At 36.6% G+C, this 25,702-nt stretch overlaps 1 protein-coding gene across 2 annotated transcripts in view; it reads right to left on the reverse strand.

Annotated features, from left to right (window-relative positions):
- Window positions 1-25,702, reverse strand: part of SCAF4 (SR-related CTD associated factor 4) — a 44,352-nt gene that overhangs the window by 13,016 nt on the left and 5,634 nt on the right. Inside the window, exons 2-17 of one of the 2 annotated variants that reach the window (XM_030477436.1) lie at window positions 19,879-19,962; window positions 19,215-19,259; window positions 18,164-18,325; window positions 16,543-16,678; window positions 13,975-14,114; window positions 13,245-13,421; window positions 12,813-12,913; window positions 12,244-12,291; window positions 11,013-11,121; window positions 10,498-10,665; window positions 9,000-9,085; window positions 7,390-7,580; window positions 5,457-5,557; window positions 4,271-4,384; window positions 3,419-3,575; window positions 1,671-1,825 (exon numbers count right to left, since the gene is read on the reverse strand). In XM_030477436.1, coding sequence (XP_030333296.1) covers window positions 1,671-1,825; window positions 3,419-3,575; window positions 4,271-4,384; window positions 5,457-5,557; window positions 7,390-7,580; window positions 9,000-9,085; window positions 10,498-10,665; window positions 11,013-11,121; window positions 12,244-12,291; window positions 12,813-12,913; window positions 13,245-13,421; window positions 13,975-14,114; window positions 16,543-16,678; window positions 18,164-18,325; window positions 19,215-19,259; window positions 19,879-19,962 — 1,974 coding nt within the window. The remainder of the gene's footprint in view (window positions 1-1,670; window positions 1,826-3,418; window positions 3,576-4,270; window positions 4,385-5,456; window positions 5,558-7,389; window positions 7,581-8,999; window positions 9,086-10,497; window positions 10,666-11,012; window positions 11,122-12,243; window positions 12,292-12,812; window positions 12,914-13,244; window positions 13,422-13,974; window positions 14,115-16,542; window positions 16,679-18,163; window positions 18,326-19,214; window positions 19,260-19,878; window positions 19,963-25,702) is intronic. The other variant, XM_030477437.1, reaches the window with a different exon arrangement.

The raw sequence follows: 25,702 nt of genomic DNA on the forward strand, positions 1-25,702 counted from the left end.
TGCATACTACAAAACACGTTACTTTTACTACTACCACCACTAACGCCACCACAGTTGAACTTCATTTGAAAGTTTTAAGAACTATTTAAAAATTATTAAACTATTCTAATTTTAGGGCCAGGTAAGACAACTGAACTGGTCAAGTGCAAGCACAAAAAAAATACGATGACTCAATACACCTTCTCTGATCCTGGCCTGAATTTGTGAAGATGCAAGTTTCTTTGTCATAGTAAAAACTGAAGCTGATGAGGCACAGACAAGCAATCAGAATACTCAATACATTTTCAAACTAGCTGGTTTCTTCTTTCTGCTTTCTTTTTCAGCATGGATTTAAGGAAAACAAACAAAATCACTACTTTTTAATACAGTAATAGCTATTAAAACTCTCTGAAATTAGAAAATTCACTTCTGTTCTCAAATCACATACTTGGCTAAATCATGTGTGTCTTCAATTAATTTCAATTATCGATCTCTTCTGAGTGTCTACCATTATTGTAGTTCATAAATCACATTTTCTCAAGATATAAAATAGTTTTCTTCACACTTCTTCCCCTTTGGGATAAGCATACTACTATTTGAACAGTTACAAGACAAGCTATTAATATGGAAGTTGTAACGTGTCTGTCTAAGTACAGTTAAAAGAAATCACAGAATGGTTTGGGAAAGGACCTTAGAGATCACCTAGTTCCAACCCCCCTGATACCGGCAGGGAGACCCTCCACTACAATTCTATTATTACACGTGTTACTGAGTAATAATTATTACATGCTACTTAAACTAATGGTAAGATTTCCAAGCATTCTTTTAGTGAATGAACATACAACATCAGCTTTGACTAAAGCACCATTATAACAACAAAGGAATCCCCAAATGCTGTTCAAAGACAGTGTACACAGTATGAACAAACGTGAAAGCAACATGCATATTTTAGAAGGTCTATACTTATTTAAGTAAACAGTGAGGAAAATTAATGAGGAAAACAAAAAAAATGCGATCATAGAATTGCGAGGATGCAATTCAGTCTATTAATAAAAAGAATCTACTGAAATAACGTATCTGGGACTGAGAGAGCAGATATGAGAACGACAGTCCTACAACGCTTCAAATAAAGATCTGGCAGACACACACAGGTCCTGCCTACATTAGCATTAGAGCACCCATGAGGTTTTGGAGCAAACCGTCCATTGTTCCCACTAACCACGTGCTGACTCAGCTCCCTGGACTGTTCTCGTACATGCAAACTACATCCCTTTTCAGGGAAATCTAACCAGATGCTCTGCTCCTGCTGGGCACAAAACATGCTCCAAACCCTAATGGGTTCAGGTTTTTTTGAAGTCTCCCATTGCCACTGCGACTTAGCAGAAAAGGAATGTTCTTCTATGAGACCGTATTGCTTTTTTACCTCAGGAAGCTCAAATAATGGATTTCCTGTGCCACAGTCAATTTATGGCACAGGAAAGTTAACTTCATAAACGGACAGCATGGCCAGTTTGCCAACAAGAGCATTTTTAACTGGGGACAACAACCTGACAAACACACACACGCAAAATCAACTAGTTACTATTCATCGTATTTCCTCCGTCTCCTTAATGTACATATTGCCATACTGAATTATTATTTAAAGTAAGTTTTTGTTTAGATATCCAGAGCAAATGAGAAGCAACTCTCACCTGTGGAGGAGGTACTGTAATTGGTGCAGGCATGGGAACAGGCATTGGAACAGGTAAAGCTTTAGGTATAGGTGACACAGGTTCATTATGTGTAGCTTCTGCACCTCCGTTTTGAGCTACCTCATTTTCAGATTTCTTGGGAATACCCTTCCACTCTATTAATAAAAAAAAAAAAAAAAAAGAAATAAACAGAAAAAGCATCAGCTCAATAGAAACAGACAAGTAGTCAAGTACTGCCTTGTGAAACCGCCATGTTTTGTGATGCTTAAAACAATTATGTAACTAAAATTATTCAGATACCGAGACGCAGCTAAGAAGCATTTAAACATATTTCTGACAATAAAAATTTCACATTAAACACAGTACAACAAATCACTGAAACATAGCAAGTCAATTTATTCCTTTCATTAGTCATTTAACAATTCTTTGCACTTGACAGCACTTATACATGCCCAGGGCTCTGAAACACATTATCTGTAACAAAAACACTAAAGCTGCTTTGGGACAAGCTTTCAACAGATTCATTCCATTCCTCTTGTGCAAGAAGGCAGCAGCTTTTTTACTAATTTGAGAAGTCACTTATGAAAAAATAGTATTTTTTAAGTCTTGAACAAGGAAAATGGGAATACAACAATAAAGAATTGCAGCAAAATAAGAAATAAGAGAAACATCAAATACAGCATTAAACTCATTTTACAGAAAAAATAGGGCTCCTATTGTTTGTCAGGACTTCCTGGGAAAAGACAGCTAAGCAGAAAAAAGGGATCAGTGAAGAGGCATTATGGGAAAGAGAAAAGCACCAAGAAGACTCCGAGTTCATGGTTACCCTTCATTACTTTCATTTTAAATACACACTCAACTTACTTTTGTGTATTTATCATGAAGAGATGCTACTACTTAGAATAACCACCACCTCATTAAGGCAAATTGGACAGAATGACAAAACCCTGAAATAACGATTCAAAACCCAGACAGCACACCACACAACGGTTAAAACCAAGACAGCAGTCTAGAGCATCAACTCAAAGAACTTTGGGCAATTGCCATTTTTAAGTACTGCATTCATCTAGTATTACTTGTAAAATCACAACAGCCAGCACACCAGCAACTCTGTATTCTTTCAAAGCCTCTAACTGATTTGAAGCTGCTGATTACAACAGGTGATATGGTTAATACAACTACAGAAGCCAGATTTTCACTGCTTGTATAAAAAATAACAAGAATTCTATTAGGTGTCTATAAATATACGACTTGCTAAAGAAACTGAAAATGCCACAAGTGTGAAAACTAAAGTTGCTGTCAGCTCAGTTGCTATACAAGTACTCCAAAGGCAGGCTCTTTTGCTAGGAGTGCCTCACACAAACCTGGGGGCTGGGGAGGAGGCATGACAGGGACACAGACAGACACACAACAGGACAGGGGATGGGACCAAACTGGCTCCAGGACTAACGAATACAACACATTTGCATCATTCATTACCATGAAGGGCTAACACCAGCACAGCTGACAGATCACCTGGTATCCACGTGCATCTTTAGCCCAGCTGCACAACTCCTGATGAGGGACTGTCCTGAACTGTTTACAAACTCTCTCCAATCTATGGGTTACACGTGCTGCACTTCTGAACCATTTCAAGTATTTTATGTGCACCACAAAGTCACAAAGATCAGCCACACCACCTTCAGTACACTACCACAAAGGACAATTTCTTTTTTTTTAAAGCATTTAAAGATGTAACAATGATTTACCTGGACTAAGAGTTTCATTGTCCAACATTCCTCCTTCACAGAAACTTTCAAGATCTTCAGGTTTCACTTTGTCCCATGGTATGTAAGTAACACCCAATTCTACATCCCAATACTGCTTGTAATCTGGCTTTATTCCTTTATTCAAAGCCCATGCAATCTTGGGGGGGAAAAATACATGTAGTCAGTAAAAGTTTTCCATTTTAATGGATTTAATACGTAGTTCTCACAAAACAGCATTACCATGTGAGGTTAAAAAGCAAAAAGCATACTTGAAACAGCAGGAAAAATAGGTTAGTTACAAAACTCTGAAATAAGAGGGTTTTTAAAGCAGACTTAGTTCTTATTTCTTGGCCTGACTTTTGCACATAATTTGTGAAAAAGTAGAAAGGCAGTTTCTTCAAATATTCCCTAGTCACTAAGATTAATTCTGTTTCCCTTCAGAGGACAGTGTCACACTCTAATCTGATATTCTACAAAAGGAAGAACTTCACCAACGAATGCATTCTTCCTTATTTATTAGTAGTCTTTGTAGGATTATCATACATAATTAAACTCTGTTATAAGACAAATAACCAGCAACAAGAAAAACATAGTTACAGTCCACTGCAGTGACTAAAAGCGCACCATTTTTGTTGGTTAAATAGACAATTACTGGCAATCTTTCAAGGAAACTGATACAAGTTCCACTAGTCATATTACAGCACAGGAAGAATACTTATCAAGAAAAGAAGTGGCCCATTCACATAAATTTACAGAATACCATATCCGGAATACCTAAAAGTGTAGAACGGATGAAAAAGGATTATATAATTACAGTAACTTTAGAACAGCTTGACATTTTCCAAGATGTACCTTTATAGATTTCTGATTGACTTTGAAGTTTCCTCGGCTCAGTTTTTGCAGGGCACGGTAAGCATCCTGCCTGTGAACCATGACAATATAGGCACATCCTCTAGGTGGTATCATCTGTGTTTTAAGGGAAAAAAAATGGTTTGCTAAGGTTTACTAGCACATTAGCAAAGTAATGATCAACACACAAGTGTTCAATTACAGTGAGCTGGAACACCAGCAGGTGTTTCAAAAAGGACTGTGGATGTATGAAAGAAAAAGATAGTTTAAGACACTAAGATAGCCAGTATCTTCTGGAAATACAAATTTCTAGTAAATTAAAAGCAACTTGTTATGTGCAAAGTTTTCAACTCTGCTCTGTGAGAGAATACGGACAACTGTTGTATATTTAATCCTTTAAAATTGTTAAGCAGCACTGTTCATGTAAATGCTGTGGTCTGGCAATTAGTTAGTTTGTTGGAAGAAACAAGACACTCTAATACCCTGCTTCATTCCAGATACCACAAGCTGCCAGCTGCACCTCCACATTCAGTTTTATCTGTGGTTTTGTAATAATTCTTCTTATTTGTAATGCATTTGAGAAAAAACTTTGATGTTGTTTTACAAAATTTGGGAATAGGAAGAAAATTGCAGTTGCTTCTTTGTATTTGTTTGTTTAAATGAAATTTTATAGCTACCAGAACAGCTATCATTTATATACAAAAATATCTTTAAGTACAGAAAAGCATAACAAGTTCTCCATGTTTATGACTAAAATAACAGAAGAGAAACAAGCAAAAGAAACAAGAATACCAGCTGAGAGTCTACGTTTCTATAATCAAACAAAATGGAGCAGACAAGGAACTCAGTACTGGAGTATGTAATTCTGTACCAATCTCCTCAATAGCCCTTTCTCATTCAATTCTCTCCAGAGTATGATTTTTTTATGAATGTGGGATAATCTTCTGTATTACCCTCAAGAGCATTTTTAAACTGCAAGAAACTAAAGCAATTGCCTTCTTGTCTTTTTATAAAGCAGTCAAATGAATTGAGTTTACACATTAGAAAACACAACAATATAGGAAATGAGAGCTCTTGAATCTTTTGACTGTAGCAAAAGTAGAGCTGTCTTTAAAGTCTGAAAAGACTTTCTGTATGTAACCAAGGCCTACACTGCAAGTGTAGCTTACACTGCACCATTTATACTTACGTTTATTGATTCAATTGGGCCAAACTCCTCCAAAAGACTTCCAACATCCTGTTGAGTTGTCCTTTTGTCAAGTTGTCCTACCCAAAGTGTAGTACTACAGACTACAATCAAAGAGTTAACACAGATTGTAAGAGCACTTGGAAATACACATTTCACAAGTCAGAATGTCAAAATACTCATTTTAATATCATTGATTATTCAAATAGAAACCATCTAATATTAATATCTATATTTTAATCTTTAGGAGGGTTTGGAAAGAAACCTCTTTTTCTTGCCTGCCTGGAGCTGTATTAACAGTTAACCCAGCAACTACATCGGAATGACTGTTAGAATGCACTAAGAAGTTCTCTAGTTAACTAATATTGAAGTGATCTGCAAGTTCTGATAATTTTAAGTTGGGCAAATGATCATAGAAAGGGAAAAAATGCTTTGCTGCTAACAATGCTCCACGAAATATCCTGACACATACGGTGAGTAATTCGCAATAAGGTAACTTATTCTGTTTAGTATGAAATCCAAGCTATGGGCCATCATCACAAGTTATGGATGTACTTACTGGCAAGATTATTACATTGCTTATGGTGATATACCCACCACTAGCAAGATTTTCCTCCAGAATGTGGTGACAATTCAACTACAATGAGCAATCAAACTTTTAACCTCTTTAGTGACTTATTCAATGCCATTTCTTTCTACAGTTAAGTGGAAAAGTATTGACACAAGGTTTGTCTTTCAGTAAAGAGTAAGCTTATCTCACTTCATGCTTCAAGGTAATAAAATGGCAGACTGAGCTCAAAGTATCATGCTGCTGACTACTGCAGCAACATCTAACACTCATTGATGTTTTTCCTACCAAGTGATATAAAACTGCAAACATAAAAAGCACTAGGTGACAGAATCTGGAAGAGACTGGCAAAAGCCTATGTTACACCACTAAACAGCCAGTAAACTTTTATGGAACAGCTACTAAGTCTTTGCGGCCTTTTAAAAACAACGGTATTATCACTCACAAGGTTTTGCCTAGTTAAAGCTCTTTAGTTTTCGTCTCTCTTATATATAAAAGAATGTTCTCATTTTATTTGCTGACCCCAGAGAAGATTCCACACTCCTCAGATATATTCAGAGGACAACTACTACATTCTGTCTTTAAATACAGGCAAAGCAGAGATTATTTTGGAAATCTGAACATTAGCCTGTGTGTTTTCCAGGTCAAAGTTCCACTCCAAGTTTGAGACACACACATTGAATCATTAGAAAAAAATGCAATAATGTGCTCGACTTCTTGCTGATCAATCTGCTTTACCTTGTATGTCTCAAGGTAAAGGATGGAAAAGAAAAACATGGTGTTTCAGCTTTTTCTTTCCTCATTTTACAGCCAAAATATTTGTGATGTGGAGATACTTCAAAGATGCCAAACTATCTACTATGAGTAAAGGAAGTATAAAGATGTGTGGTGAATTTAATTCTTACCAGCTTTACAACAGTTCAGAAAATAAATCATAACAGATTTTACTTTTATTCCGTCTGGATGAGTCTTGGAACCCACAGCAAGTAGCATTAAACCCAAGAACAAAAAATAAAAATTAAAAAATCACACACATCAGACTAAGAGGTGTCTTCTGGGATATGCAGAGCAGGTATCACATACTGAAGGTAAGTGGACTTGTCAACATTCAATTTTTTTAAAAGTCTCATAGATAGATTAATTTTTCTAAAATACCCGTTTGTCTTCTTAGTATTCCATTTTACACAGGCATAGTATCTACTGTAGCATCTTCAACTTCACAGAACTCTAAAATTCATTATAGAAAATACCGGGCACAAACAAAAAAAAAAGTCCATGCATGAGCCAGAAGGTGTGGACCATCTGAAAAAATGGTATTGCAAGAATTTGCACAGTTACTTCCACAATAAAGAGAAAGAATAAACTTACCACTAACAGTTTCTGACTTGATTTGAGGAAGACCTTTTGACCTGCGTTCTCTCTCCCGCTCACGTTCACGTCTCTCCTGTGACCGAGACTTAGGAGAGTGTCGGCGTCTATCCCTGGACCGAGATCGAGATCGACGATGGCGCGACCTTCGAGATCGGGAGCCAGATCTTGAACGTCTCCTTTTAGGTGACCTAGTTTAAGTAACAGCCATTTAAATTCAATCTTTCTGACCCAGCCATTGAAAGATAGATAAGTATTTCAGATATCTATTTAAATAATTAAGCAAGAGTTCAGTCAATTAAAAAAAATAAATCCAAGTTCATTCACATGCATTTAAAACTAGAACAGATTTTTACAGCAGCTTTATTAATGCACTCCAACTGAGCAGTTGGTTACTTTTCAAATTCTTCTTTTCATTTTGTATTGAAGTTGACTATCAAAATTATGTCCACGCTAACAGAAAAAAATTAAATCTGCTTAAATGAGGAATATGTTTATTGCTTTTACAAAGGAATGTCTAAAAAATAGATCAAACAAATTCTGCCACTGAAATTGTATTTTACATTGTGTTCCAGTTCCAAACCACTCAAGGTCTGGAAGACAGAGTAAGAAAGTAATTCAAAGAAGTCATATGAAACTTGGCAAAGGAGAAGCTTTAATACTGGAGCCAGATTTGTTAGGCCAGCTGACATACGTAAAATATTGCCTCTGTGACAGGCAAAGTCCTATGGTATACTGGATCACAGATTTCTTCGTAAGAAGAGCGTCTTTAGAGCATAGACAAAAACTAAACTATCATATCCCGCTTCCCTAAAATTTACTCAGTACTAACAGGCACGGAAGTAACTCTACCAATAGAAGACAGCTGTACAGACACCAAATTTTCTTTAGAAGGTAGATGACTTTCAGAAGTTCACAAGCCTTAAGAGTCACTAGTCTGTTTCTCATGTCAGTACTGCACTGTTTCTGAAGTACATACAACATGTATTTATACACAACTCTCCTCAGAGATAAGAAACTGAAAGGGTCTGGTTTTGTTCTCTTTTTCTGAAGGGGAATTCAAATAAAGCCTTGACAGTTTTGACTTTACTAAGAAATTTCACTAGTGTTGTCCATACAGAGAATACTACACAGACAGTAATTCCTTGTAATTAATCCTTAGATTAAATTGAAATGGACTCTTTTGCTAAACGTGTCTTTTCACATTTAGTCATAGAATCCAACTTGTACAGCACAACTGCACACTTACAAGAAACTACTAAGGAAGTATGCTGAGCAGGGCACCCCCCAAGAAGCCAACTCAAAATACAGGTAAGAGGACTATGTCCTAAGGCACTGAAAACGAGCTCCACTAATAGTTCAAGGAGTTAGCTCACCTCTCAGCTATTTACTGTCATCTCAGTTAGAAGTTACCACCCCCACAGTAGATTTGGCAGCACAGCATCAGATTCTCTGTGCTCCAGATAATCAGCATTAACTCTCCTCCGCACTTGTAGAGAATTTGTAAAGCTTTTTCTAGTCTATGAACATGAGACACTTAAGTTCCTTACACTAAAATCCAACACTTGATACAATATATACCCTCACTAAAGGAACTTTCACTAATATACCTTGATGCAGATCTAGACCTTGACTTTCTGTTGTCAGAAACATGACGTTTTCCCTCTTGAGTAGGTGGCTGTTCCACTTCCATATCCTAAAAGATGAAGTTGACTGGTGAGTAGCGCAAGCATTTTACTTCATTTTTTGCCTAGACTCAATTATGTAACAGCACTAAAATTATATTTCATATTCACATATGTGAAATTAAAATGTAATGCAACTCTCCTCACAATCTTCACCACTACTTTGTAGTCACTAACAGGGAGACAGTCCAGTATTAACTGAACTTCATACAACCACTGCAAAATATAATAAAATTAATTTACACAGAATTCTCATTCTCAATTTGCCAATTATTGTTTTTCCACAGAGTATGATTATATTCATTAGAAGTCAGCCAGGGGATCTTGCTCTGTTATCAAGATTACAGGCAAAGTCTACTAGAACACTTTTCTCCAAGACGTTATAGAAAACTACTTTAAGCCACATAAAAAAGCAAATTACAATAAATTGGAAGAATGAAGCAGTAAGTCATCAAAACAACACATAAAATGTAAGAACATACTTTAAAAAAAAAAATTCAGTTCAGGACAGCTCTTCCTTCCTATTCCAAATCCTCTACAGATTCCCAGTATAGAACATACTGTATCCTGCCTAAACTTTAAATAGTTTTCATTATGCCACCCTGGCAGGCAACATCCTAACAAGCAATCTCTTAGAATGTACTGATTCAACAGAACTCAAGACTAAAACAACTAGTTAAAAAAAAATAGTCTTGAGCATTGTCCCTTTATTCCAAGTGTAAAGCAAGAACTTATTTTCTAGAATCTGTGCTATCACAGGTCACGACATAAAGACAGCTTAGGACCATCTCTGTTTCTCATTTTAGGATTTCCTTTGATTGGAACAAAAGAGGCAAATACATTCAACTTCTTGTTGTTGTGGGTCTTGTTTGTTTGTTTGTTTTGTTAATTACGGGCTCATAAATACACTTGCTCTTTGATTTCTTCTAAACAGCCAGCTACCAAACCAACAATATCCTCCAAAATCTTAGGAACAAGAGAGAGGTGCTTGAATACACCTGAATTTTTTAAAACTTTTACAGACCTCTCAGTCCATTTCCACTATATTAATGATCTACCAGGCCCCTAAAAGGTAACTTCTCCAGATCATTTCTCTCCAGAATGAGATTGCTTTGTTAGAATTCAATGGAACACAACGTTCCTGAAGCATGATGGCAACAGGAAAGGGAAGATGAAAGAAAGTGAGGATGAAATCCAAAGTCTTTGACAAAAGGAGGCATAAAGCATACATAAGCTGGTTTTACTAGACTTCTGAAGCACCAGACTTGTCATGTACTGCACTGATGCTCTCTAACTTTCTCCCAGATGAGCAACCCTCACAGCCATGGTTATCACAAAATTTCATCTCCTGAACAAACTATACGTGTTTGAGAAAAGAGACATATTGGAGCATTACAGTTTGTTTACTGCAAGGGGTTCTCACCTGCTGATGTGGTTTTTGCATGTGTGATTCACTCTGTACTGGAAAAGGAGACTGAAAAGTTTGCTGCACAGGTGCCGTTGGTGGAATCACAGGCTGAGCCATGGGTGGGAACTGAGGAGTAGGCAAGAGACCAAAACCTGGCATTTGCCCATTAGGAGGAAGTGGAACCTTTGGAGAAGAAAAAATACAAAAACTTCCAGTTAGGGGAAAAAAAATTACATTAACTTTCCCAGTTTGCTAATGTAAAACTGTATCTCTGCTCCAAAGTCACAATTAAAGACCAGAATCCCAAGAAAGACGAAGTAGATCAAGCATTCAGGTGTATAAAATGAAAATCTTGTTCTTCAAAACTTTACTAGAACAGAGAACAAATACATGTTTCTTGGGAAAGCTGGAGGGCTAAGCCATATTCACTGTTCAATAGAAACACCACTTCCTTACTTCTGCACCAAAGAAACCCACAAAAGACAGAAAATGTAACACAACAGAGGGACAAGGGAAATCCCTGAAGTTACCTGGTGGCGCATTGGATCCTGTTGTATTCCCATCATTCGCTGCTGGAAAGGATCCATATTGGGGAGTTGAGGAAATACTGGCTGTTGCATACCTTCTGCTGGAAATCCACTAAAACCAGGAACATTTTGGTGAGACAAGTCAGTATAAAGTTTTTTTTTAATTTTACTTATTTTATGCATATTTACACATTCTTGCTTCATATTTAGAGAGAAAGATTATCCTTATTTTGATCCCATTTGCTCTCTACAAAGTGAAAACAAAAAAGAGTGGCTTCCTTATCTTTTCTCTACTCTAAAAGTAGTCCTTTAACATTTAAAGAAAGGTTACATAAAGGTTTAAGCATACTTATATATATGTACATACTTACACTGTACTTATACGATCTTGCTAAAGATCTGTCTATGGAAATTCTTCATGAAGGTTGTCTGCTTTAGACTAACTTCCTTCCTTTCCAGTTCCTCTTTTGGGAACAAAAGTAAGCCCTTTCTCAAGGAAAATAAATTTGCCATACTTTTGCTGGAAAAAAACCCCTTTAGTTTGGGAAGAATTCAGGGCAGAGGAGAAAAGGGTATGTGTATCACACAAGGATGACAGTAATGCCATTCACTTCCCAATTCAACACACAGAATGGACAGTGCTCAGGGAATTAATGAGGTCTGCACAGTTAAAGGACCTGTTGACAGGATGCAGTCTGTGTTAGAAACTGAACAGGATTTCAAGAAGATAAAGGAATTTCATGGTGATGTGAAATGGAACTTTGTAGTATTTCAAGGCATATTCTTGGATGATTCTTGACAGGTCAGATTTTCATATGAAGTATTACTGATTTTGTGTGCCCAAAATGAGACTACTGGAATCCAATCTTCAGAGGCATCTTACACATCTATAAGGACAGAGGCTTTGAAGTGCTTCCAACAGAACAGTTTGAAAAGCCTAGTCCAGTGCTCTTTAGTTGGGCATACACAAGCAGTGCTTACATTTGACCTACCTCATCTTTCTGTACTCCAGAGTTCCATCTGTATTATAGGCAAAATATTACCAATTTACTCAAAAAGCATTTCAATTAACTAATACTTCTGGAACATAAAAGTGCTCAAGGTGATAAACACAGCAAGAAAGCTAAGACAAAGTTAGTGATTCTTTTTTTGAGAGCAGGGTTTGGATGGCATATACAGAAAGTAAGACATAGGGCCACGTACTGAAGCAGGGAAAAAAGAAATATTGACTAACCCAGGTATTGAGCACCATCCAGCCTGTGCACTGAATGAGAGAGGGGTCCTGTGGAAAAAACTAGTATGCGATCATGTAATTTAAGACTTTATCATAATGCATATCAAATGGGAAACAGGAGTCTGAGTTTGTCTGCGTGAGTATTTAGTGTTGGAGAATGTAAAGCTGCAAAGCCAATTTTAATTTTTTAAATAGTTAAAACTACCACAATGTTTGGAACAGCACTTATTATTCCCCAGCCAGCAAAGCATTCCAGCCGATTACTACAATGCCCTGACACACTCAGTTGTGCAATAAAAACATGAAACTCATGCTGAAACCAAACCTGAGCTTTTCTCTATGGAGCACATTCCTCAATCAATGATGCAACATGCCAAACCTACACCAGATCAGCAAAGTAAAAAGACAAAAAAAACAACCAAACCCAAAACCCACCAGGAACTGTTAACAACGTTTTAACTTCGGACTGTAACTGTTAAGCACTGAAGTGACTTGGACTCTTAATCAGCTTTCCAACCTAAAGATTTTTTAGAACAAAGATTTGTTATTTTATGATGACACAAACTCACAAAGCTGGCTGAGAAACTGAAGGAGAAGGAGCTGAATCTTCTTTCTTTGAATCTTCCACTGCTTCTGGTTCATCATCATAGTCAAACCGATCTAGCAGCTTCTGAAAGGAATTACATTGAGCCAACTATTTTTTCTGCATCTTATACAATTGGCAGCCAAAACAGCCTTATTATTGAAGTCTTACTCTATACCTAGCAGCTTTGAAATTAAAGACAAGTTTAGAATCAGAAAATAAAAATCTAATACAGAAACAGAAACTGTCCAAAACCAGTTTTGGACATTTCAGAAAATGCAAAGGCTATAAAAGCAGGAAGCTGACCTCCAAACGCCAAGAGAAGAAACTAAATTTGCAACATTCTTCTCCTAAAAAATGGAAGACAGTCTTCTACTGAACTGAAAAAGTTAAACACAAAGAACAAATGAAGACTTACTTTGTCAAAGGATGTTTTTTGCTCAGGTGGTGGGAAAGCAGCTTTTTGTTCTGGCTGTTGTGCTGCTGTAGTTTTCAGCTGAGCAGTAATAGCTTGAACCTGAGCCATCACAGTGTTATCTATGACAGGTGACTGGGGTTTTTGAGGCTGTTGAAAAGTCTGAAGAATTTGCTGAAGCTGCAAAAACATATGTAGTATTAAGAATATTTTCTTATGTAAATACATAGTACTGAAAAAGTTGCAGGATATATATTTTACATCAAATCAGGCAACAATACAGGATGAACACCACCAACAACCTGACTGACTACGGAGAACTTTCAGCAAAACCAAAAGTCACTTTTTAAATACTTTGGTGGCAACACTCAGCAGACGCCATGATTTCAAGTATTCAGGCCTTTCAATGCTGCAGATGTTCAAGTGTACCAAGCAATAAAACTCAATATTTTGTTTGATATATTCTGGCTGTTCCTGAAACTTTGTAACCACACAAGTTCAGAACTAATTATTGAGAAATATGTTACCGAATTTTCCCCAAGTACTTTAATTACTGGATGGAAGGGGCACAGATCATTCAAACATTGAGGTTAACTCTTAAGAGTCTTCCACTGAAGACCTTAAGGAAGCTTTTTGTTCTGCTTCAAATCAAGGCTATTACTTCCAGCATTTCCCCCCTCCCTCACTTAACATAAAACCAGTTAGAAGGGAACCGAATACAAAAACGTGTTACCTGTTGTCCTTGTGTCGTTTGGAACAACTGAGCTACAGCTGCAAAGGCATCAGAACTGGGTAACTGTGGCACAGTAGGTACTGAGTTAGCAGTAACTTGAGGGGGCTCTGAAGCAACCTTTGCTGGAGGGGGCGGCGAACCTGAGAGTTTCATAGGAATTGAGAAAGAGCTACATTACTCCAAAACATTCACCTTACTCTTCAGTGCATACACCAACTTCCTCAAAACAAGAGTCTATCTGCAATACTGTATTTAACCCCAGAAGTCCTGCCTACGCTACCCCAATTGCATATTCTATTCATTTTGCCTTTAACTGCTGAATTGACTGCTCACATCTGCACATGGTATTCACTAAGAAAGCAAACAAAGAAAAACGGCCCGTCTGAAAGCTAGTCCAGCATGGGATTTCAGATCACAACTCAGTGTTTGTAATTACACCATTTTAGAAAAGTTAAGAGGAAAAACAATTACTCAGTGACTACATTACAAGCAATGCATAACAATATACTTCAAGTATCAGTTCTGGTTACAAAGTACTGGACTCATTTTTTTTGGATGAATACTTCAAATGAACCATTAGATGACTGATTTGAAGAGCAACTGAGTTTCTCTTAACATTTTCTTCTTTCCAGCAGTAACTGAACTTTTGATGAAATGTCTGGTAATAATTAAAGGTTTAAAAAAGAAAAAAATATTTCACAAGCAACTCATTTTCTTTGATTGGGTTTGTTCACACGATGCTTTGGCATACACACATGCCAAAACATAAAAATAATTTTTACTAATTCTCCCATTTTCACTGAGCTTTACAAAAACTGAGATCACATTTTAAGACTCGCTATTAGCACTGTTTACACATGCAGCTTTCCCATTCTTTTTGCTTTATATTACTTTTTTAAAAAGTACGTTTTGCCAGTACAGAGTAAATTAGCAGTAATACCATCAACTCCTACATGCTGTGAGCAAGTAACTATTCTCTAGCAAATATATTTTAATGGACTACTATAAAATTGTACAAGGAGAGACAGTTAAAAAAAAAAATTTGTTTGAGACACTAAGCAAATGTTTGCCTCACAATATCAGCTTCTTTAAATCTATTCATCTGTTTGCAGTTCAAATAACTGCAGTGTCGACATGCAGCAAGCAGAGACAAACATGCTGAATATTTTCCCACAAGTTAGATGCTACATAAAAATACTGCAAAAAGATATGTGATTGTTTTTAAATATAAATTAACTTCCAAATTATTTCCTGTATATGTTCAGAAAGCTATCTGCCTGCTCAAGGGAGAAAATTTGCATTTCTCTCTCCTTTTTTTTGGCTAAACAGACTTTGTAGCATTATGAGCTAAACAGATTCTATTTCGCATAATGCATTAATATATTTATTATTATTCATGAGCATATTTATTTCAGGGCCAAATTATCCCCTCTGGTACATCTGAATGATCTCACTGAATTCAGTAATTCTGTACATGAAAATATATGCAGAAGCCAGCCAACCTGTTAGCTACTAGTGATGAGGCCAAGATGGAAAATAGTGCCACTCACCTGCCATCTCAGAATTAAACTGTATAGCCACCGGTCTGCACACCAGCTCAGAAGCTAAGGCATACCCTTCCCCCTGCCCTGCCATGTTTATAAAACATATCAACAAGATACGCTTTCCTAAACCACTGGAGACCTTTCACTTACGCTACTGTGCATCATTATTTTGTCACTACACCTCCCTTATTCCACTACATTTTTTGCCAGTCGTACTCCAATATACATGAGCGCAGTAAGTAAGGTTACCAAAGTTAAGTCTGAAATATAAAGTGCAAACTCAAAAAGAAGGCCCTCCAGAGAAAGCGAGACTTGTGGTACGCATATTCTCATCCACGATTCAGTAACCTTACTACCAGCTTTTTGTGTGGCATAAAATAGGTCAGTGAAAATACTGCGGGAAGACAGTCATTACTTTACTCTTTAGGTCAGTGGTTTTCAACTAGCGGCCTGTATAAAAGCCTACTTCCAGGCATAAATTTACTGTTCAAGAATTTGGATTTGAAACACCAGTTAAAATGTTTCAGGGCTGCACACTGAAAGAGACTGACAGCTGTTCCTTTCAAATACTAAGTTCATTCAAAGAAAGCTGAAGCTGTTAACTTGTAAGAGCACGCTTTTCTTATCCAGATTCTAATTTTGAAAAAATTACATCAGAATTATAAAATTGACAAACAGAACAATATTTGAGACCAAAAGAAAAAAAATTAAACTTTTTTTTTTTTTCAGAGGGGACACTGATGTTGCCTGTAAGTAAAGTGTGCATGTATGTATGTACATATGCATACACTTGATATGAATTTCAGATATATTCCAAATAAGTGTTCACATTCTGATAATTTCTGAAGTACAGTATCAGCATTTATTTAGAATGAGTTCAGCTGTTCCATGTAATTTTGAACACAAAGTTGAGTTTATTAATATGCTACTGTTGAAACTAATAGTAGGCGCTTTAATGTGGAAGCAAACAAGCTGTCATCATTCACCCTTTTAAAAGAAGAAGAAGTTATAATGATATTCATACCTTCATTATTAGTAGCATTTTCTGTCATTGGTGCTGTAGCACTAGTTCCTGCTGCCATATCCAGAAGAGGCTGAATTATTTCAATTTTAAATACTCCATTTTTCTGCCAAAGGTTCAGGACACGGACTATTTTACTCTGTTGAAACAAAAGCAAGCATCAATGCTAAATACAGCTTTCCTAATTCACAAACTCTAAATTGATGTTCCATACATTAAGAAGAAATGTTTGAACAGTATATGAGTTCAACATAACCAGGCATACCTATTTAACAACTGCTATGTTGTCAACATAGGTCAGCAAGACCCTTCACATGGCAAAGATAAAACCTGCCAACTTATTTTCCTGTCCACTTTAATAAAACACAACTTGTGCCATTTTCCTAAAACTGTTCAGGCCAGTCAGAAAATCCAAGTTTGATATACAACAGCCCCACCATTTCTTCAGAGATGGTCATAAAGGGGTGAAACAGACAACAAATGCGACAAGGCAGAGAACATGAACTGGAAAACCCTAACGAAGAGAGGGGCAATTAGGCCATAAAACACTAGAACAAAGCTTTGAAGTTAGGCAGAAGACTGATTGAATTTTTTTCTTCTAACCTACCCAATTCTAGGGTAGGTTAGATCCCAGAAAATCCATCTCTACTATTATCCAAAAGATCGGGAAAGCAAGTGGAAAACATTCTAACTGCTCACAGCAGAAAGATTAAATTAGAACCTTTGATTGTCAGCTGTTATTTTAAGCTTACTTCTTTTTTTAACATTAAGAACAACGACGCTTCCAGGGACCAAGCTGGAAATTAGTCCTTCCTTCTTTAGCCCAGTATTAAGCAATAATATCTAACTAGCTGTGCAGCTTCAGTTGGAACATGCGGGCAGGTGAAAGTCAGAATACATGTTGTATTGACATACCTGTCCTTTTTGTGTACTTAGTCATCCAACTTGCATATATATTTTAAGTACTTTTTACTTTTATTGTAGCTGCTAAGAACGAATCAATTCTGTTCCCTCTTGCTTTGATAATAAAATGCCTTACTGTGACGCAGTTATACAGTTATAAACACCCATGCAAATCCACCTATACTTTCAAAAGCTAAGCAATTAAGGAATTTCACAAAGTGTTTTCTACAATAAGATCAATTAGAGAGAAACCAGAAATGGGTATTTTTAATTAAGATTTTGGTCTGAAAAACAGTTAACTTCAAATTTTTTGGCTCTGGGTATTCTATCCCTCCAGAAGATTTGGAATAGTATGAAGGCTGAAAAAAACATAAATTTAATACTCTTAGTTTCAGTCACACATTAATAAAGTATCATTCCCTTTGGATATCAGTCACAGTTGTGTATCTGCAGACACAGTTTTTTTGTCTAGGTACTAGAAATCCATTAAAACACTGTTGAAGTGTCTGCATAGGCAAAAAAAACCTGATGAAGTTAGGGAAATTAAGTATTTTAACTCAAACTTCCATCGAATTATCACCTTTGATAATCTTTCTCAGCATGTTTTACTATTTCATATAACATTCACAGACACAGAGAATCACCAAATTAGCTTTCACATAAGTGGAAACACCAAGGTAGCACTCATCAATTCACAACACTTGAGAAACTATAGCTGTACCTTGTCTTCAGATGGACAGAGATACAAATACTGGAATGTGGCAGTAATATTTTTAGAGAATCTTGGCCCAAAAACATCTTTGTCTGTTCCAAACTGGTGACGAGACTGACGAACAATAGAGTCAATAACGTACAATCCAGGGACTTTATATTCCGGTTTGCACTGAAAACATAAAAATAACTTTCCATTATGCAGTGACACTAACAAGGTAACGGGCATTCACCTTAGATCCTTACATGAAATCTATACTTAGTATACTTGGGGAGAAAAAAAAAAAAAAGGTATTCATTTGGTTTATGTAGTGCTTTATTTTTGTTTTGTGTATAGAAATTGAAAGAAAGGCGAAAAACATGCTTTCGCATTTGGGACAGAGTAAACGTACTGGGATAGCTTGAAACAGCCTTTATCTTCTCAATCACTGCTTTTAAAGTACCTTTAGCTTGACAACGTGTGACTGCAAAAAACACATCTACTACATGTGCAGTACACGTGTACAGACTGCCACAACTCTGCTGTCAGGCTACCTCACACTCAATGCATTGAACTACTTCCACCAACTCTGTTCTCCAGAATAAAATGCAAAGTCCTTCTCTTTGGAGGTCTCTGAAGACCTTTGAATGAAAAAGCATGTTTTTCCCACTTCACTCAGAGGAACTTACTTTAGACAGCATGATAGTTTGGTTTTAGCGAGTATTACATTCTAGCCTGCTGTTCTACATGCCTAGGCAAGCGTGAAAACTGTATTTTCTGAAAATATGTATTATCTTAGCCACTGAAGATTAATTGGCAGTTCAGTACCTTCAGTTTCCTCTCCAGTTGCTGGATAAAGGAGGAAGGGGAAATTTCCAAATTTTTTTTTCTCCCCTTCTTAATGCACTATGGAAAACTCAAAGGAGATTATATAGACAAAGAGATACCTTAACAAAATAGAATTTCTCCCCTCATTCCCCAAATAACGGAAGCCCTTTTTGTCATTTACTAGCATTATTAGTACTATCTAGTAATGGATGCAGACAATATCTTTATCAGTAGATTATTTTTTATTTTTTACCTTTTTGATAAACTTCTCCACAATCTGGACAACATGCTTGTAGAGCTGGAAAATAAATACAGACTAATTTATCTACTCAACAGTGCCAAATCATTTTAGAAGTATTTTAACTCTTTGTGCTTATTACCGTTTAGGAGAAAGACTACAAATATTGGAAGTTACATTCTAACAAGTAGTAGGTTATCAAGCTAAGTTAATCAAGCAGAGAGGAAACCATTTCATTGAGGGAACAGACAAAACAAGACATCCTTTCTGTCAGAAGTGTGTCAGTGTGTACACAAAAGACACACTGCTTCTAGAGTATTAGTGAGAGCTTTCTGCATTTACTTTCTAAGCAAGTCTGCTACATTTTAATACGCTATTAAGGTGCAGTTGCATCCTGCAACATTTAAAATTTGATTACATAGAAATCACAGCACCCTAGTGGGTGTCACATTAAAAAGCAATGATTCAAAGAAAAAAATCAAGCTAGCATTATGCTACCAGTCTAAAACCAAGAGATGATATTCACCACCCACTTGTTTCTAGATAACATTCTTAATGCCAACTAGAAGAAAACATCCATGAAGTTACGAGTGGGAAATCCAGAGATGTTTTTACTTAGAAGTAAAATAATAAAACACTGCTACTGTTACAGTTTCATGTTTGTTCTATTGAACTTTACCTTAATAGCTTTAATGGCAGCTTTTGTGATGAGAATCATTTTTGCTCGGGAAATAGGAGGTTTCATCTCCATCAGTGAAAAGAGCTAAACAGAGAAAACAAGCATTTAAAAGGTATTAACCAAAAAGATAACATCTCAGAGAACTGACTGATTACTGACATTCCACACTGTGTATTGCCACAATGCTGGCAGGCCTTTGAGACTAACAGGCAGATCTTTCTAGGCTTTGTGAACCTGGCTTACAGAATAATTATGATCTCGTTTCTATAAGCATAGTGCACGTACACTATTTCAGAAAGTTTTAATCGTACCAGAAGTTAAGATTAGTGCTATTCTACCAGGACCATTAAGCACAAAAAATGGGATTCTGCAGTACTAGATGAAATACTCCTTTTTTTTTTTTTTTTTTTTTTTTAAAAGTCTGAATTCACAGAAAGCATATTCTATATTCAAAACATGTAGGATACAGTTAGGATGTTCAGCTCTGCAAATCTGAAAGTATGACTTTAAGCAAAAAAAACCCAAACTTCATTTTCACAGATAGCATCACCATGACTTACCTCTCACATGTGAGGAAATTTATTACAAAACACTTTCAAAAAGTCTTGAACCTAAGCATCAGAAAAGACACCACTGTCTTCCACTATTGACCATACTCTAGAAACAAGCATTAGCTTCACATTTCAGAAACTGAGAGAAACAAACTTGCATAAAGAACTGTCAGAGCTGATGAAACATCCACAAAGGGCTGAACACAGGAAGCTGAAGCAAAAAGGGATACATTTTCCTCAGGCCCCCAGCGCCACCTGAACAGCATGACATTCTTATTATACTTTGCTTCCTGCAGAGCGTTTTAAGAGAACAGGGAAATAAGGAATCTGGGGAGGTTTGTTTTTAAGTAACCAGCACTCATAAGCATGCTTGCACACACACCAGAAGACACCAAAATCCAGTGCACATTTCACCACTTTCCACACCACTCTGCCTACTCCGGATCCACAGTGAATTCTATATATTCCATAAGCTGCTGTTGTAACTTGAATTACAAAATAACCAGCTGCAAAAAGTACACCATGTGCTACACTATGTTTTTATGGCGTGCTATGCACACTTCTGTTCCACTAGTTGTTAGACATGGAAGCATAACCAACACCAGCTTGTCAGGACCATTCTCTCTTCTCCAATCTTCCTTCCCATCTTCCAAGCAGAAAGAGGAATCAGAACATCTCACTATTACTTTTGAATTCCACCTTCTGTAGCACAGCTCATGGTTAGATGCTCTTCTTCATTAAATATTATTTTCTATTCTTCCCATAAACTTAACTTCTTATTTAAGCTGTGGCTTACTAAAGGTAGAAACATTATATTGTCATGATTTATGTAGTGCAAAAAAAAAGTGAGATCTTCAACATTTCCTATGCACACATAATCATTTTACCTTGAAATATTCCCCACAAATCACAGCAAAAATGGTTTTGCATTACCTAATTTGATTTTGCTCTTCACAATACAGAAAAAAACAGAGCCCCTGAATACTAGCCAAAAATGTAATCAATTATTGGCCACAAAGCAAAACAAGAGAATAGAAGTATCTTCATTTGACAGTGTAATGCAAAGTATTAAAAAGTATGTAATTTAAAAATGTCTCTCATTTTTCTATTAATTTAAAGTTCCAAGACACTTGTAAAGTGGTCAAATTACATAGATTTGTCCACTGCTTCTGTTACGGAAAAAAAGAATGCAGAAGATAAATACACTCTGCCAAATACTCGAAGGCAAGTAAAGTGATAACAAGACTTCCAGCAATACAAAATGAAAGCCTTGCACCAGTAAAATAGAGTAGGCAAGAAGGTATTTACTTTATTAATTCAATTCCTACTTAGAGAGATATAAAAGAAGAAACACTGTCCTTCAAGACAGTGATAGCCCGACACCTTTTCCAACAACATCAAGTCAAGACTATGATTTTTCATTACAACGCACCATAAATGGCAAGTTCTATTGCCAGAATGTTTGATTTTTAAAGCCATTCAAGCTATAAGAGATACTTCAGCTAACATTCCTGCTTGCTGAGAAATCACGGTATGGACAAATAAAAACTGACAGATAAAAGACAGAAGGAGAGATGTGGCTGCAAGCTGACTTGGGTTTGGTTGGGGATTTTATTTTTTTTTTGTTAAAAAAAAGTTTAATTTCAATTTTGAATTCTATTTCTTTAGAGCACGTGCAAAGACTCTGGGTGAACAAGGTCAGTGCTATTATTAAAACTTGGGAAAATCTGTTTTAAGGGGCAATGAAAGACACACACACAAAAATCCAAAACCCAACACCTACAAACAAACCACCAGAAGGCTCAAAAAATGAGATGGAGGAGGAAAAAATATTAAGACAGGCACTCCATATCCTTTCCTCTACACACCAAGAAGCAACTGGTCCTCTAGCAAAAGGAGCCATATAACCCATATAACAAGAACAAAGAAGCCAGTATGAAAGCAGCATTTCAGCATTCATGTTTCAGGAACATAACTGGAGAGAACCAGGAAACTGGGAGAGCACATAGCAGGACAGAATGCAGCAATAAACAAGTGGCAGCAAAAATAAAAGTGTCTTAAAAGGTATCCCAAGCATGATGTTGCAACCAGGGGGAAAAGAAGGGAGTGGATTGGGAGGGGGAATTTAAAAAAGAAAAAATATAGTAAAACAAAATTCCAAGAAGAAGAAACTACCAGGGGCAGGAAAAGGGAAATCAGCTGGATGTGCTGAAGCAGCCATAGAGGATGCAATAATGAATATGGTAGCTTGGAGAAGTCATTAATGAAAGAACATGAGAGGATGAAACTTCAGCTAGTAAGGCAGGAATAAACAAGAGCTTTGGAAGAACAGGACCGAGCACTGTAAACTCTTCCTTTGCTGTTACAGACAGCAGCCTGCAACAGCAACAAAACCACAGTAAAAGCAATGAGGTCAGTACACACAGATATTTCCAGCTCAGGATGAACTACAGCTGAAACATGCATCAAATTGAGCTGCAAATATTTTTAGATACAAATACATATGTGCACATATATGTGTATGTGTATATATATACGCGTGTTCTGCCCACTTTTCACACACACCCCCATCACTCTCTCTTTGAAAAGCACATCGAAACTTTGTTGCCTTTTTAAATTTTCATAAGATTTTAGAACACCAAATGACTATTTTGAAGTTGATTTTTATTTAATTTTCAGTATCATAGTTAAATGTGTCAAAATCATGCTTTAAGGATGGGTAAATCTAAAATTTAACAACCTTACTAGTTCCTCAAGGATTTTCACTGTTAGAAGGGGAAACTGTTCAGTAAGACACCCATGTACTTTTACATTTGCATACATTCAATTAGACTTGGACCTTCTTTTATACACACTTCCCAAACAGTATATGAAAAAACCCCAGTGTTTTCTGAGGGCAGTCCTTCAAATAATACACATAATTCTTCAAAGGGCACCAAGATCAGCTCAAGAAACAACCTAGACACAAAACTTACACTTTATTTAAAAAATAAATGTAATGGATGTAACAATGACAACAATAATTTGCAGCTTCAGAGTGTTTCCAATTTACTGCTTCACAACAGGAGCCTGTGCCTGGAATGCTCTGCCCCGTAAAGCTTCACTTGCTAGAAATGACTGCCTGCTTTTATGGACCATAACTGGATGTTTGGAGAAAAACAAACAAACACCACAGCTACTAGTTGTTCTCTATCTTCCTTTCCCATACAGTGACACCACTGGCTAAAGAGAAAAGCAGTTTAGCTCTGTCTCTATTTCTACTGCCCACTGCACGCAATACATTCATTTGGGAATGAACACCACCCAGGGTGCCCTGTTAGCTAGCATGGGGGGTACCCTAGGGCGAAAGACAGCAGGGAAAAAGAAATGAAGTGAAACTTCATTTTTACATGAGAACTAACTAACCCAAGGACTATTCAAGACACGAATCTTCATTCAGTTTTGATCATTTCAGTAATTTAAGAAAAATCGTCTCCTTCTGTCTGTGTGGATTCTTTTATACACAAGAGAAAAAAAAAATGCAGAAAAACTAGTAGAAAGGCTTAAACACAAAATAGCATCAAAATCATTAAGGCAAAGGTCATAAGAAAAACTTTCATATTTCAGTTATAATTGCCTCACCTGTTGAAAGTAGCATGAAAAAATACACACTTTCATTTTACACAAGCTCTAGCTTAGGATACAATTTCAACTTCTGAATTCCCAAACATTTCTCCCTCAAATGTAGGGAGGGAACTTCCCTCCCTATATTTGAAACCACCATGTTTTCAAAAAAAATAATTTTTTTGTTGCTCTGTATCAACCCTTGTACTTCAAGAAAGTGGAGTTATTAAAAAGCCTACTAAACTCAAGCCACAAAATACTGATTCAAGAGTATTTCTGTGTATTTTCCAATACAGTACTGAAGTGTGGGATAAAATATCTATAAAGCCAAGAACCTCAAAGGCAGAAAAATCACCTGCTCATTTTCAGGCTAATAAATGCAATTAAATTAACAAAGATGAGCTGCTCATTAAACCATAGCAGATAGTAAAAGTGAGTCTAACCCTACTGCCTGCTATTTAAAGAGCAAGCTAGTAACAATCCCAAATTAAAATTCAATGTAAAGTACCAAGTACTACAGGAAACATGTGGCAGGAGTGAACTAAGCAAGCCTTCCAACTCTAACTGCAGAACCTGCTCCAGTTCATAAGCCCTGGTGAGGTGTACCAGGAGGGGTGGGTAACAGGAGAAGGAATAGGATGATGGCCTTTAGTTTTCAGCCTTTCAAGCAGCAAATTATTAATTTCTGCCATTCTATAATTAATGCCCTTTGAGTGTCTATCTTACACAGAAACCTGAGAATATGGGGTTTTGAAGCAAAAGGGAGAATAACTTTTTTCAAATTTACCCACAGCCTTACCTTAGAATCCTAAAAAGAATGCATGTCTGGTCACAGCATGCCTTCAGAACAAGAGCAAGTTGAAATGTGGGAATACTATACTGAATTCATTACAAGAAAAGCAAAACCAGTGATGTGTGCATGCCAGTAGACAAGGAACAGGGCGCCAAGGGAAAAATATAAGACATGGTCAGAAAAAAAGGCAGCTTATACACTTTCAAAACCTGAAACTGCTAGGGAAGAAGGGAGACAGTGACATCCAGTGAGACTTATCCCATTGGCACAGAAAGAAAAAGATCAGGCTTATATCCTTTGGTGTGTCTCAAGCTTGATGTATGAGCTCAAGTTTAGTTATCTGTTTTAAGCATGAGGTAACATAGTAGGAAGGTAAAAGTACCTTTAGGACTTGAACAGACTTCCCTGGCTTCACTCTCTTACTGAAGTTTCTTTGCCGTAAAAACGTCTCTTTACTTACAAATAAAGGGGTATGGTTCTGTTTTATAGACTTACTAAATAAAACCCACAGAAAAGAAGCAACACAGATCTACTGAAAGAAACACAGTGTTTAGTGATTAGTGGATATCAAGCACTCAGGACATTGTTACAATACTCTCATTCAATCTTCCCTTTTCCAATTTTCAGAGTAGCCTAACGTGCCGTCAGTAATTTCACCAAGTCTTAGGTGTCCAAGAACATTTCTATAAGCAGGCTCCATATACACATATGACACTGCCAGTACTCTGTACATTCATTCTTTTTTTTTTGAATGTATTTTATTTACACATTTAGAAAACACCCAATAGAGCCAAACTAGAAGTCACTTACAGATGTATAATTGTAGATATCTGTTCATGTGCCTATAGAAAAAAAGGATGATGGAAGATGCAACTAA

Source organism: Strigops habroptila, chromosome 2 (assembly GCF_004027225.2).
Source record: "Strigops habroptila isolate Jane chromosome 2, bStrHab1.2.pri, whole genome shotgun sequence".
NCBI lineage: Eukaryota > Metazoa > Chordata > Aves > Psittaciformes > Psittacidae > Strigops > Strigops habroptila.